The sequence below is a fragment of the Aplosporella prunicola genome, assembly GCF_010093885.1.
Source record: "Aplosporella prunicola CBS 121167 unplaced genomic scaffold K452scaffold_6, whole genome shotgun sequence".
Taxonomy (NCBI): domain Eukaryota; kingdom Fungi; phylum Ascomycota; class Dothideomycetes; order Botryosphaeriales; family Aplosporellaceae; genus Aplosporella; species Aplosporella prunicola.
The window spans coordinates 330997-343194 of record NW_022983534.1 but is presented as its reverse complement, the minus strand read 5'-3'; the positions used below and the strand labels follow the sequence as shown (position 1 = coordinate 343194).

General features: G+C 53.4%; 1 protein-coding gene across 1 annotated transcript; it reads left to right on the top strand.

Moving 5' to 3' along the window:
- Nucleotides 1-5085: 5085 nt before the first annotated feature.
- Nucleotides 5086-11935, top strand: K452DRAFT_142631 (uncharacterized protein). Its single transcript, XM_033535426.1, has 3 exons — nt 5086-5443; nt 5502-11697; nt 11751-11935. Exons 1-3 carry the CDS (start codon nt 5166-5168, stop codon nt 11793-11795), a joined length of 6519 nt encoding a protein of 2172 aa, XP_033400199.1. The 5' UTR covers nt 5086-5165; the 3' UTR covers nt 11796-11935.
- Nucleotides 11936-12198: the final 263 nt, after the last annotated feature.

Here is a 12198-nt window from a genome sequence, read left to right as displayed (position 1 = left end):
ATCCTAGAGATATGTCCAAGCCTGTAGTGGTATTAGCTTCGTAGACGATATGATCATTGTTAGCTTACTGTAACAAGAAATCACACTTCCATATCCATAGTAACGTCCGTCATCGCGAAGCGAGATGGTGATATTTGTACGGAGTAGAAGAAGAGACCTAGTTAAGATATGTAGAGTCCGTGTGTGCTCTAAGACTTTTCCACCCATACCCGGGTCTTAGGCTGGGAGCTAGGCAAGGAGTACTCTGTAGGAGCTGCCTGTATCTTCCTTTGTCTCGCTAGACGGTGGATCTCGGTTCGCGGTGACGGACGTTAGACGTTGCATACTATCTCCCCAAAGATGCGTCAGTGATTCCACTATTCGGCGAGGGGAATGGAAAGTAAAACCATCAACTGCGACCATGTGAGGTTTAAGGGTAGAAAAGCGAGGTACAAACGTAAGATCATCCAAGTCCAGAAAGTTGCCCGCGTTTCTTTAAGGTCCTAGGATTTAGGTCAGTGTTGGCTGATGTTAAGATAGAAGTTCGAAAGCTGACCCAAGCTAGAAAACGAGACCAAAATCAGCATATAAGTATTAGTCTACTTAACTTTAGTATCTGGGGCCCGGGTGAGCAAAGCTAAAACCATGGGCTATTTTGCACAATGTATGGGTCCAGTAAACTGCCTATGAGCTTCAGGCTTGAGCTTTCTCTCAGAAATAGATAGGAAGTTGGAGAAGAGGACCTGGATCGGGCAAGGTTAATAGACGGCAAGTGGACGCAGACTGGTAGTTTGAAAACTTCAATCTTATAGCTCTAGCATAGCCCGTTTGATCAACATGTCACCTTTTCTCTCCTCTTCTGAGGATCAAGACGTACTTGGAAAGGACAGGAATGACCATGGCAAAGAAAGATTCCCTGTAAGACGGGCTGAAAGTCTGTGAAAAATAGACAACTAAATGTCATGTTGTTGAACAAGCGAAAAGACGGATATAATAATAAAGCATGCCCTCCACGAAGGACGCTGACTTGATGTCTGAACTTGCGCTGGAGGTGGCCTCCCAGAAATTAATTAAACATGGCTTTAAAGAAGACTGGGTTGTTCAGGAGCTTTCGTCTTATCTTTAGTCCATATGAGGAGGTTTTACTCCAGACGAGGAGATTTCGGCCGAGCAAAGACGTCAGGTGTCGAGAGAGGGGGAATGGCCTTTCAGTGTGGGTTCCGACATTTTTTTAACGCTCGAAGTTCCGGCTACGCAACATACTGCAGCGAGGACGTTCTATAGCCGTGCAGATGGTAACAATTAACCACTCTAGAACGTTATTACAATGTGTTGTCGGGTATTGACGTCGTAGCTTATTGATGGTCGTACATGTCCTCCCGTGAGTGACCACTCATTAAAGGTGATGTATAGAGGGCCCTTGGCTCGCCGCTGCATTGCAAGCGCAATCAATGAAGCAAGAACAACTTGGTCATGGCCCCCAAGGTGGCGGTCCTTGTAGCTTGCTTCTGAACTCGTCAACTTTCTAATTAAAGTCAGTTCGATGATATCAGTCCATTCGATTCTCAGGAGATGTGGCCTATGGCATAATGACGATCTGTCAGAGCCTTCTCCTACCATGATATCTCGCAAGGGCCGTCCCGTCAGGGCATCCAGGAAAAGGTGTCACCTGTTGTTGGGATTTGTCGCCCGACCGCGGTCAGCTGTAAGCTGACGCCCGCGCGGCCAGCGGCCCATGACTGTTGATAAGCATCTTGGTCTAACCATCAAGACTTCCTGTAAAACGTGCTCTCGGAAGCCTCAGGAGTCTAGATTGGAGGCGAGATAAAATTATAGAGTATCCTGGAGGTTGGGTGGTGAGACTGAGGTTGGTTGTTTCGGAGGAAAGGAAAAGTCAGGGTTATGGATTGGCTAAAATTTGCGGAAAGGTTGTGTGGGGCTATTAAACCGCAATCCGGTATCCCCTCAATACCGTGGTCGAGCATTGAAGACAACCGGCGGCGGGTGTTCACGCTATGCGAGGTGTCTGGCTAGGGGTGGGCTGTCTTGCTGCGGAATTCTATCTTCACAAGAGCAAGGCAGGGCCTGGGCCTTTCCCGAGGCACGTCTTTCGCAGTCTATCACGAGAAGGATTGGACAATTCTGAAATTGGATCGGCGTTGCCGCCATCGTGGTGGGATCAAGACGTGCATACTGCAGCCACGGACCGTAACACAGTGGTTGTCCGAGCGTCTGTCAATCAAGAGCGCACTAGGGACGTAGAATTGCCGAAGAACCCGCCAAATGTCTGTTGAATACCCCCGCATGCAGATGTAGCACCGCAGGCGGTAGGGAACCGAGTCTGTCCTTAGCTGCATAACTAAGGCAGCAGTGACAGCATGGTCTTGCATACTATGGCGCAACCTCTTTGGATTGGTGAAAATAATGAAGCCCTCGCATAGGTGACTGGTTGAATACCCCACCATGCAGACCCGAAGCCATGGCTGGAGTTAACATTTGTGAAAATTTTCGCTCGTGAGTTTCATGTGGCATCTGTCTGTCGAGATCGTTGACCATTTGCTTCTTCATGTCATCTCATCGAAAGACCATGACATCAAGCGATGCGGGGCCAGCTGAAATGAACGCAGAGAACGGAACAGGCACCGTACTACTGAGTTGGGGATCCGTAGCAAGATAGCTGACAAAAGATAGAAACACAGACTAGAAAACAATTGCATTGCTTAGAAGGCCCAGGCTTGGCGGTCCATCAAGACATGGTCTGGTCGGTTCATACTGCGGTGCCGGAGTCGCCGTGGCAGAGGCTTTTGACGAAAAAGAACCGACGGTCCATAGGATTTACAGAGGGGATCACGGCTGAAGGCACGCCGGCCCCTTTGGTTAAAGCTTGGCCCGAAGGGTAGAAGCCATGGCCCAACAACACTGATAGTTATCTCGAGCAATGGATCAAGAGGGGACAAGCGCCGAGACCCTTTTTCCCTGGCGCACAACGAGCTTGCGGATCTGCACCTGAACGAGGGGAGAGCGGTGCCTGGACGGACAATGAGTTGAGACATTGCGGGGATGATCTGGGATGAGAAGCAGCGGGGGGGATCATGGAGAATGGGGAGTCCGCAAAGCAGTTTGCTCTTCAGCTGGGGAAAATGGTGGAGGGCACGTTCATCAAGCTGAGTGGCGATGATGATTCTAGGCCACGATGACTGCGGCCGTGGTGCTACTGGGGGAGGACCTGAGTTGGGGCTGCGCTGGCACGAGAAATCGGTAAATTTCTGGAACTTACGAGAGCTTACCGAAGATGCAACCGTCAGTTGAAACGCTTAATTGCGGCAAACGTGGGCTGCGCAAAACGCTGCGATGGGTGAGGTGGCGTTAAAGACGTCGGACAATCATGGGGTTCCGCCGTCGTCAATGCTTCCTGTTTCGGACCCCTGGGCAGATCAGCTCCAACAACGGAGCGCGTCCTGCGCTCTGCCTACGGCTCTGCAACCAACTACATCCGAGGCCCTAGAGTGGCGCATGCTCTTGCAGGGCGCCATGGTCCTTTGCTTTGTCTGTCTCTCTGTCTCTCTTTTTCTGGTCAAACATTGTTTGACTTTTCTTCACCATCCTTCCTGGCCGGCAGAGCGCGTGGGAATCACACGCCCCCAAAAAACCCGCCAAAGGAATCAAAGTATCTTTTTAAGCGTCTGACATGATCATGGTTCAGGCACTGCCATGATGCCGCTTGCTAAGCCGTTCGCACCACCGACAAATCGCACGCCCTTCAGCCTCTGCGTGCAAGGCTGATTGATGTGTGCCAGCTGCAGGCGAGCGTCATCGGGTGGCTTGACCGGAGGTTTGTATATCGTGTGTGAAGCCGAGGATGCATGGCTGGATATGATGTGTGCAAGTCAGCCAGTGTCTCGCTTAATCTCCAGTCCATCTTTCCCCCCACTCCGTAGGGACCGCCGCCCTTCCCACAACCCCGACCCCATCCTGTCTCTGTATCCCGGAGCTAATCGCATTTGGCCCGGCGCCTCCCTTGTTTCGACTCCGCTGACGGTGATTGAGGTAAGCCTGAGGCTCTGGCGTGCGGATCGCCAACGGCCGGTTCCCATCAGTGTCCCCCGCCGCACCGCACGACATGCGATCAAGACCACTGTCAGCCAAGGCGGGCACCTGTATTCGACCGATTCCGTACATCCTACCGACGCCATGGGTAGACCGGTCCCAGGGCCGGGATTGCTGGCGGGCCGTGCTGCGCGAAAGGAGGGATGGCTGTAAGGTGTATCATGGCGCATGCACAAAGTCCCTCAGACGCCTCGAGATCTGGACTTTCAGGCCTCGATAAACGGCGGCCAACCGTTAGCGGGTCGCGGGTGTAACGACAGCGTGGGAGGTGTCGACGAAAACATTCGTGGGGCGACTTGGGTCATTGACCACATGAACCGCTCAACGCAGTTGGATGGCAGGCTTGCCATGCGCTGGAGTCCTGCAAGAGCTAGGATCACGCTGCAAGTGAAGCTGTTCATGTGTCTGGGAGTGCTGGCTGCACGGACGGTGGGACATTCCCAGCAGCCGGGAGGAGACCCGCAACCCCTGTCAATGTCCGACAAGTCGTGACGGCACCTACACAAACCTCATGGTAGAGTGAGGTTTGTCCTAACAATAGCGACATTGCTTACCGGCCCTGCAACGCCACCGTTTTAGCCTCGCGCCAACCAGAATCGTCTTTGGTGCATACCGGGTTTATTCCTCACGTCAAGGACTTACTGCATCTTCGGCATGCTCGATGGCACAGACGTTCCGGGGGGGGAGGCGCTAGCCGTGTGATGGCAGCGGTCTAAGCACAGGCTTGCAGTTTCACCCACCATGGAAGAGATGTTGCCGCTTATATTAGAGGAGGGGCTCTCCCAGAGGGCCTACTTAAGAAGCATACCAGCCCAGTACCGCTCTGGTCCCTCGGACAGCCCGTCACCCTCGTCTTTTGCATTCCACTTTGATACTACCTTCTTGGGTGCTAGTCAAACCTTGCCTATGAGAGACTGACCTGCTCCCTACCTCATTGATATATTTCTGCATCCGCTTCCCTGGACTCGACCCCTATCAGCTTGAACGGCTCACAAGTTGATAGTCGGATTTGGCCCAGTATCTTATAGATCTTCCTTGACCTAATTTTTCATAATCGATAGACTTCGGCATCCGCAAACATGAACATCCTCATTTTCGGTGATCAGACGGCTGATCAGTACCCGTTGTTGCGAAAGGCGGTGTTGAGGAAGGACAACGCTCTACTCTCGACCTTCATCGAGCGTACAGGTGTCGTTCTCAGAGATGAGATCAAGCGCCTACCTCGCTCCCAGCGAGACAACTTTCCGGACTTCTTGAACGTTTCCATGCTGGTTGAGGGCTATTATGAGAAGGGCATGAAAATTCCGCAGTTGGAAAGCTGCTTAGTCACCATTTCTCAGCTTGCTCACTACATCGGGTAAGTGCATATAAAGAAAAGAAAAACCGCTCAGATGATCATTTGACTGATTGTGCAGGTACTATTCCGAGCACCCAACTGAAATCCCGGTCCCTTCGAATACTAGGGTGCTTGGGCTGTGCACTGGTATCCTTGCAGCTGCAGCAGTCGCCTCGGCCAAGTCTCTGAGCGACCTGCTCCCTCTTGCGATCGAAACCGTTCGCATCGCCTTCAGGGCGGGAACTTGTGTGGCAGCGGCAAAATATGCTCTGGAGTATCCCGGCGAGTCTCAACAATGCTGGTCGACAATCGTCGCGGGCACTTCCGAACAGTCAGCCAAGGACGCGTTGGCCGACTTCCACCAAGAGAAAGGAATTCCAATCCCAAACCAGGCGTGGGTCAGCGCCGTTAGTGTAATGGCTGTCACCATCAGTGGACCGCCATCGACCACTCGCCGACTTTTTGAGGAATCGGAAGCCTTGAAAAAGAACAGCCGGGTGGCAATCCCAGTTTACGCGCCGTACCACGCTGCGCACTTGCATAGCAAAGCCGATATCGATCGCATTCTGGACAGGGAGGCGCGTCACCTTCTGCTGCAATATCGCCCGATGTCCCTCATTCACTCTGCCAGCAACGGAACGTGCCACACCGTTTCCAACACACTTGAACTCTTCGAGCTGGCTCTGAGCGAAGTCCTGCAGGAGCCAGTGAGATGGGATCGCCTACTTGAGGAGGTCGTGTCACAGGTCACTGAGTTCAGCAAATCGGAGTGCTCAGTCACTGCCATCGGTGTTACCAACATTGCAAACAGTCTTGCCTCGGCGCTTAAGGCTGGTGGCCAGACTGCCATCTCCGGCAAGGATTACACCGCCTGGATCCAAAGCATGGCAGAAGGTACTGGTCGGACGCAAAACGACAAGATTGCCATCGTTGGCATGTCCGGGAGGTTCCCTGGTGCGGCTAACTACGAAGAACTTTGGACTCTGCTTGAGAAGGGCCTGGACGTCCACCGTGAGGTGCCTCCTGATCGATTCGACGCCAAGGCCCACTGCGATCCTTCGGGCAAGGGCAAGAACAAGAGTCATACTCCGTACGGTTGCTTCATTGAAGAACCTGGTCTTTTCGACCCTCGCTTCTTCAACATGTCGCCGCGCGAAGCCGCCCAGACAGACCCAATGGGACGCTTGGCCCTCGTCACTGCTTACGAAGCTTTGGAGATGTCTGGCTACGTGCCAAACCGTACTCCATCCACGAAGCTTCACCGTATCGGTACTTTTTACGGTCAGACATCAGACGACTGGCGTGAGATCAACGCGGCTGAAAACGTCGACACATACTTCATCACTGGAGGTGTGCGCGCGTTCGCCCCAGGCCGCATCAATTACTACTTCAAATTCTCCGGGCCCTCTTTCAGTATTGACACCGCTTGCTCTTCGAGTCTTGCTGCCATTCAATTGGCTTGCACCTCGCTCTGGGCGGGAGACTGCGATACTGCATGTGCCGGTGGTTTGAACGTTCTTACCAACCCTGACATTTTCTCTGGTCTTAGCAAAGGCCAGTTCCTTTCGAAGACTGGATCTTGCAAGACTTACGACAATGACGCTGACGGCTACTGCCGCGGTGACGGCTGTGGCTCAGTCGTCTTGAAGCGGTACGAAGATGCCATTGCTGACAAGGATAACATTCTCGGCTGTATTCTTGGTGCCGCAACGAACCACTCTGCGGAAGCTGTCTCCATCACTCACCCCCACGCTGGAGCCCAGGAGGTCTTGTACAAGCGCGTTCTTGCTAACGCTGGCGTCGATGCTCATGATGTCAGCTACGTCGAGATGCACGGTACTGGCACCCAGGCCGGCGATGGCATTGAGATGACGTCAGTCACGAATGTGTTCGCGCCTCGTCACCGCCAACGGAAGCCTGAGCAGACCCTTCACCTGGGCGCTATCAAGGCTAACATTGGCCATGGAGAAGCTGCATCTGGCATCAACTCCTTGATCAAAGTCATGTTGATGTTCGAGAAAAATGCCATCCCTGCTAATGTTGGCATTAAAGGCGTCATGAACAAAACCTTCCCCAAGGACCTCGGTCAGCGCAACGTCCATATTGAGACGCAACAGGTTGCCTATCCCAGAAAAGGAGCCGAGAAGAGGAAGATCTTCCTCAACAATTTCAGCGCTGCCGGCGGTAACACTGCCCTCATTATCGAGGATGGTCCTTTGAGAGAAGCGCCGGTCAGCCAAGACCCGCGATGCACTCATGTTGTTGCTGTTTCCGCACGCTCGATTGCTTCCCTGAAGAGGAACATCCAGAGCCTCATCACTTACATTGGTGAACACCCTGATACCACTCTGCCGAGCCTTGCATATACCACAACTGCGCGTAGGATCCAACACAATTACAGAGTCATAGTTGCAGTCAACGAAATGTCCAAGGTTAAGGATGCCCTCCAAGACCAACTGAAGGACACCTACAGCCCCATCGCCATGGTTGCCACCAAGGCAGCTTTCACTTTCACCGGCCAAGGTTCGCAATACACTGCTCTGGGCCAGAAGCTTTACCTAGACCTGCCATCGTTCAGGGCCGACATCGACCAGCTTGACAACCTTGCTCGCATGCAGGATCTGCCCTCCTTCATTCCGCTCATTGATGGCACTGATGTCACCACTCTGTCTCCGCTTGTCATTCAACTCGGAATGGCTTGTATCCAAGTTGCTCTCGCACGCATGTGGTCAGCTTGGGGCGTCAAGCCAGCTGTTGTCATTGGCCACAGCCTAGGCGAGTACGCGGCACTGCACGTCGCTGGTGTCATCTCCGCTGCCGACATGATTCTCTTAGTCGGACGTAGGGCACAGCTCCTTGTTGCTGACTGCACTGAGTACACCCACGGCATGCTCGCTGTCAAGGGTAGCCGGGAGTCTATCTCGGAAGTTCTGGGCGCCAAGATGCTTGAAGTTGCCTGCGTCAACGGACCTGAAGAGACTGTTCTTTGCGGGACGGTGGATATCGTCGATGCCGTTAACGAGACGCTCAGTGGACGAGGCTTCAAGGCGACCAAGTTGAAGGTGCCGTTTGCCTTCCACTCCGCTCAGGTTGAGCCTATCCTTGAGTCTTTCAAGGCGGTTGCTGCCTCTGTTGCATACAACAAGCCCACTGTGCCAGTCTTGTCTCCTCTGACTGGTGAGGTCATCCGTGAGGCCGGCATCATTGGCCCAGATTATCTTGCCAGACATGCTCGTGAGACTGTCAACTTCTGGACGGCTCTGGCCAACGGCAAGGAGCAAAACGCCTTTGACGAAAAGACCGTCTGGCTAGAAGTCGGCGCTCACCCTGTCTGCTCTGGTATGGTGAAGTCCTCTCTCAGCAACGCACCATTGACGGCTCCTTCTCTTCGCCGCAATGAGGACCCTTGGAAGACGATTGCCACCAGTCTTTGCACTCTCTACACGGCTGGTGTTCCAATCGACTTCAACGAGTACCACCAAGAGTTCAATGATGCGCACGAGTTGCTCAGGCTGCCTACATACAGTTTCGACAACAAACGCTACTGGCTTGACTACCACAACAACTGGTGCCTTACCAAGGGCGAAGCCCCGGCTGTTGCCAAAGAGGTTCCTCAGCAAGTTGCTGAGATCAAATCCAAGCTTTCGACTACCGCTTGTCAGCGTATCGTCAAGGAAGAGCTTCATGCCAACTCGGGCAAGATAGTCATTCAGACTGATCTTACCGAGCCCAAGCTTTACAAGGCTGTCAGCGGCCACGTTGTCAACGGCAGTGCTCTGTGCCCGTCCTCGCTGTATGCTGATATGGCCATGACAGCCGCGGACTACTTGTATAAGCAGCTTCGTCCTGGTGCCGCACCTGTAGGATACAACGTCTGCAAGATGGAAGTTTTCAAGGTGTTGATCGCCGATGTTCCTCCTGCACCTGAAGGTCAACACATCCAACTTGAGGCTGAGGCTGACCTAGAGACTAAGGAGGTCTTACTCAAGTACCGCAGTGTGACGCCCCAAGGGAAGACGCTTCAGGATCATGCTGTGGCCACTGTCATGTACGAAGATCTTGACGAGTGGCGCGAGGAGTGGCAGCGTGTGCAGTTCATGGTCCAGGGCCAGATCGACTTCCTGCACCACAAGCTCCAGAACGGTGGCGCGCACAAGGTTCTGCGTGGCATGGCCTACAAGCTGTTCCAGGCCCTCGTCGACTATATTCCCACCTACCGTGGCATGGAGGAGGTTATCCTTGACGGCAAGCAAACAGAGGCCACTGCTGCGGTCCAGTTCCAAACAACCCCTGCCGATGGCGAGTTCTACTGCTCTCCATACTGGATCGACTCCCTTGCCCATATCTCTGGCTTCATCGTCAACGCTTCTGACCTAGTTGATTCTGCCAACAGTGTCTACATCTCTCACGGGTGGAAATCAATCAAGATCTCCAAGCAGCTTTCGGCTGACAAGAAGTACCGCTCCTATGTCAGAATGCAGCCCGCTCCCGGCAACATCTCTCAGGGTGACGTCTACATCTTCGAGGGCGATGAGATTATCGGTTTGGTCGCTGGCCTTAAGTTCCAAAACATTCCTCGACGTGTCATGAACATCATGATGCCGCCTGTCAACAAAGCCGGCGCTGCTGCGCCTAAGGCTCTTCCTGCATTGAAGCCCACTGCTAAACCGGCGCCTGCCAAGGCTCCCGCCGCTCCAAAGAAGGCTGCTGTAGCTGTGACCAAGAAGACTGTCAAGGCCGCGGCGCCAAAGGCTTCCGGCAATGTCATCACTTCTCGTGTGATGAAGATTATTGCCGAGGAGTGTGATCTGGACATGTCCGAGCTTGTAGATGACGCCGCCTTTGAGAACATGGGTGTTGACTCGTTAATGTCTCTCACAATCTCTGCCAAGTTCCGTGAGGACCTTGACCTGGAAATCAGCTCGACGCTCTTCACCGATTATCCCACCGTGGGCTCGATGAAGAAGTTCTTCTCTCAGTATGATGGCGGTGCACCGCTGGCCGAGGAGGACTCGACTGAGTCCGAATCTTCAGACCCTCGCACTCCTGATGAGGAAGAAGACTCAGACACTGCCCCAAGCTCTGCTCCCAGCTCGGCTTCAAGCGTATCCGGTAAGGATGATTATGTCGAGGTCAAGGTCAAAGAAACCCGTCAGGTCACCACTGGCAGTGTCAGCCTTGCTCGTCAGATTGTCGCTGAGGAGATGGGTGTCTCAGTCTCAGAGATCGCAGACCAGGCTGACCTAGCGGAACTTGGCATGGACTCCCTCATGAGTCTCACCATCCTGTCTTCTCTGCGTGAAAAGACTGGCGTCGACCTTCCTTCCACCTTCTTGGTCACCAACGCCACCATTGAAGACATTGAAAATGCTTTGGGCATGCGCGCTAAGCCCCAGAAAGAGGTGAAGATTGAGAAGGTTCAGACCAAGGTCGAAAAGAAGTCGCCTCCCAAGGCTCCCAAGACTACCAAGGCCCCGGTGTTGGAGCAAGTCAACCAGAAGCTGTCTTCGAACGTTGATATCTCAAAGCTACCTCCCGCAACTTCTGTTCTGCTTCAGGGTAACGCTAAGATTGCGACCAAGAAGCTTTTCTTCCTGCCTGATGGTTCGGGTTCCGCGACCTCCTACATCTCCATTCCAACTCTCTCCTCTGACTTTGCAGTCTACGGCCTGAACTGCCCCTTCATGAAGAAGCCAGAAGATTTCACATGTGGCGTTGAGGGCGTCTCCGCTCTTTACCTCGCCGAGATGAGGCGCCGCCAACCTGAAGGCCCCTACTACGTGGGCGGTTGGTCCGCGGGTGGTGTCCTCGCCTACGAGGTCTGCCAGCAGGTCATCGCACAGGGCGAAAAGATCGAGAAGCTGCTGCTACTTGACTCTCCTTGCCCTGTAGCACTGGCACCGCTTCCAGCCCGTCTCCACCACTTCTTCGACTCCATCGGACTCCTCGGCACCGGTAAACCCGGTGGGACGCCTGGCTGGCTCCTTCCTCACTTCGCCTCTTCCATCAAGGCCTTGAAGGAGTATGAGCCCATACCATTCCCCGAGGGTAAGGCTCCAGAGACATACGCCATCTGGTGCACTGATGGCGTCTGCGGCAAGCCGGACGACCCGCGTCCACCTCCAGCTGAAGAGGAAGACCCTGCGCCCATGACGTGGTTGCTCAACAACCGACACGAGTTTGGTGACAATGGCTGGGCACAGCTGGTGCCACTGGAGAAGATGGCCTTTGGTGTCATGGGCGGCAACCACTTCACCATGATGAGGGACGAGCACGTAAGTCACAATCTTTTTAACAATGACTTGAGCAATCACTAACAACGCATTAGGCTGAAACCCTCGGCAAGCTCATCAGGGAAGGCTTGGGTCTTTGAACGAAGCACAACTGTTGCTTCTTTTTGTTTTTCTTTGGCTGGCGTTTCAGTGAAAGGGTTTGGACATATGGCGCTGGCACTGATCTGGTCACGTTCCTTTCACTGACGATTCATGCCCTGACAACGTTTTATTTCCTATGTCTTCTTTCTCGTCCACGTACACGGTAGAGGGATCTTGTTTAGGCGTTTTGGTAGGATTGGGTAGTGTGGCGCTTTGGGTGTGTTTTTTTTCGTCTATGTGTTGTAAATAATCTTTCCAGAAGAAGTTTGAGCCGCTTCAATGGAAACGAAACAATTTACTCTCCCACAACCCCAACTTGCAAGCAAAAGAGGCAGTCTCTCACATGGGAATCCGGGGCATGCGCACCTCCCTGTGCGCCGATCGCACTCCAACAGCTTGGGC

What these genes read in the sequence shown, in the direction of transcription:
- K452DRAFT_142631 (XM_033535426.1), top strand. Translation starts at nt 5,166, where the DNA reads ATGAACATCCTCATTTTCGGTGATCAGACGGCTGATCAGTACCCGTTG. An exon ending in CAGCTTGCTCACTACATCGG is followed by an intron (nt 5,444 to 5,501) that starts GTAAGTGCATAT and finishes CTGATTGTGCAG; the next exon opens with GTACTATTCCGAGCACCCAA. An exon ending in CCATGATGAGGGACGAGCAC is followed by an intron (nt 11,698 to 11,750) that starts GTAAGTCACAAT and finishes ACAACGCATTAG; the next exon opens with GCTGAAACCCTCGGCAAGCT.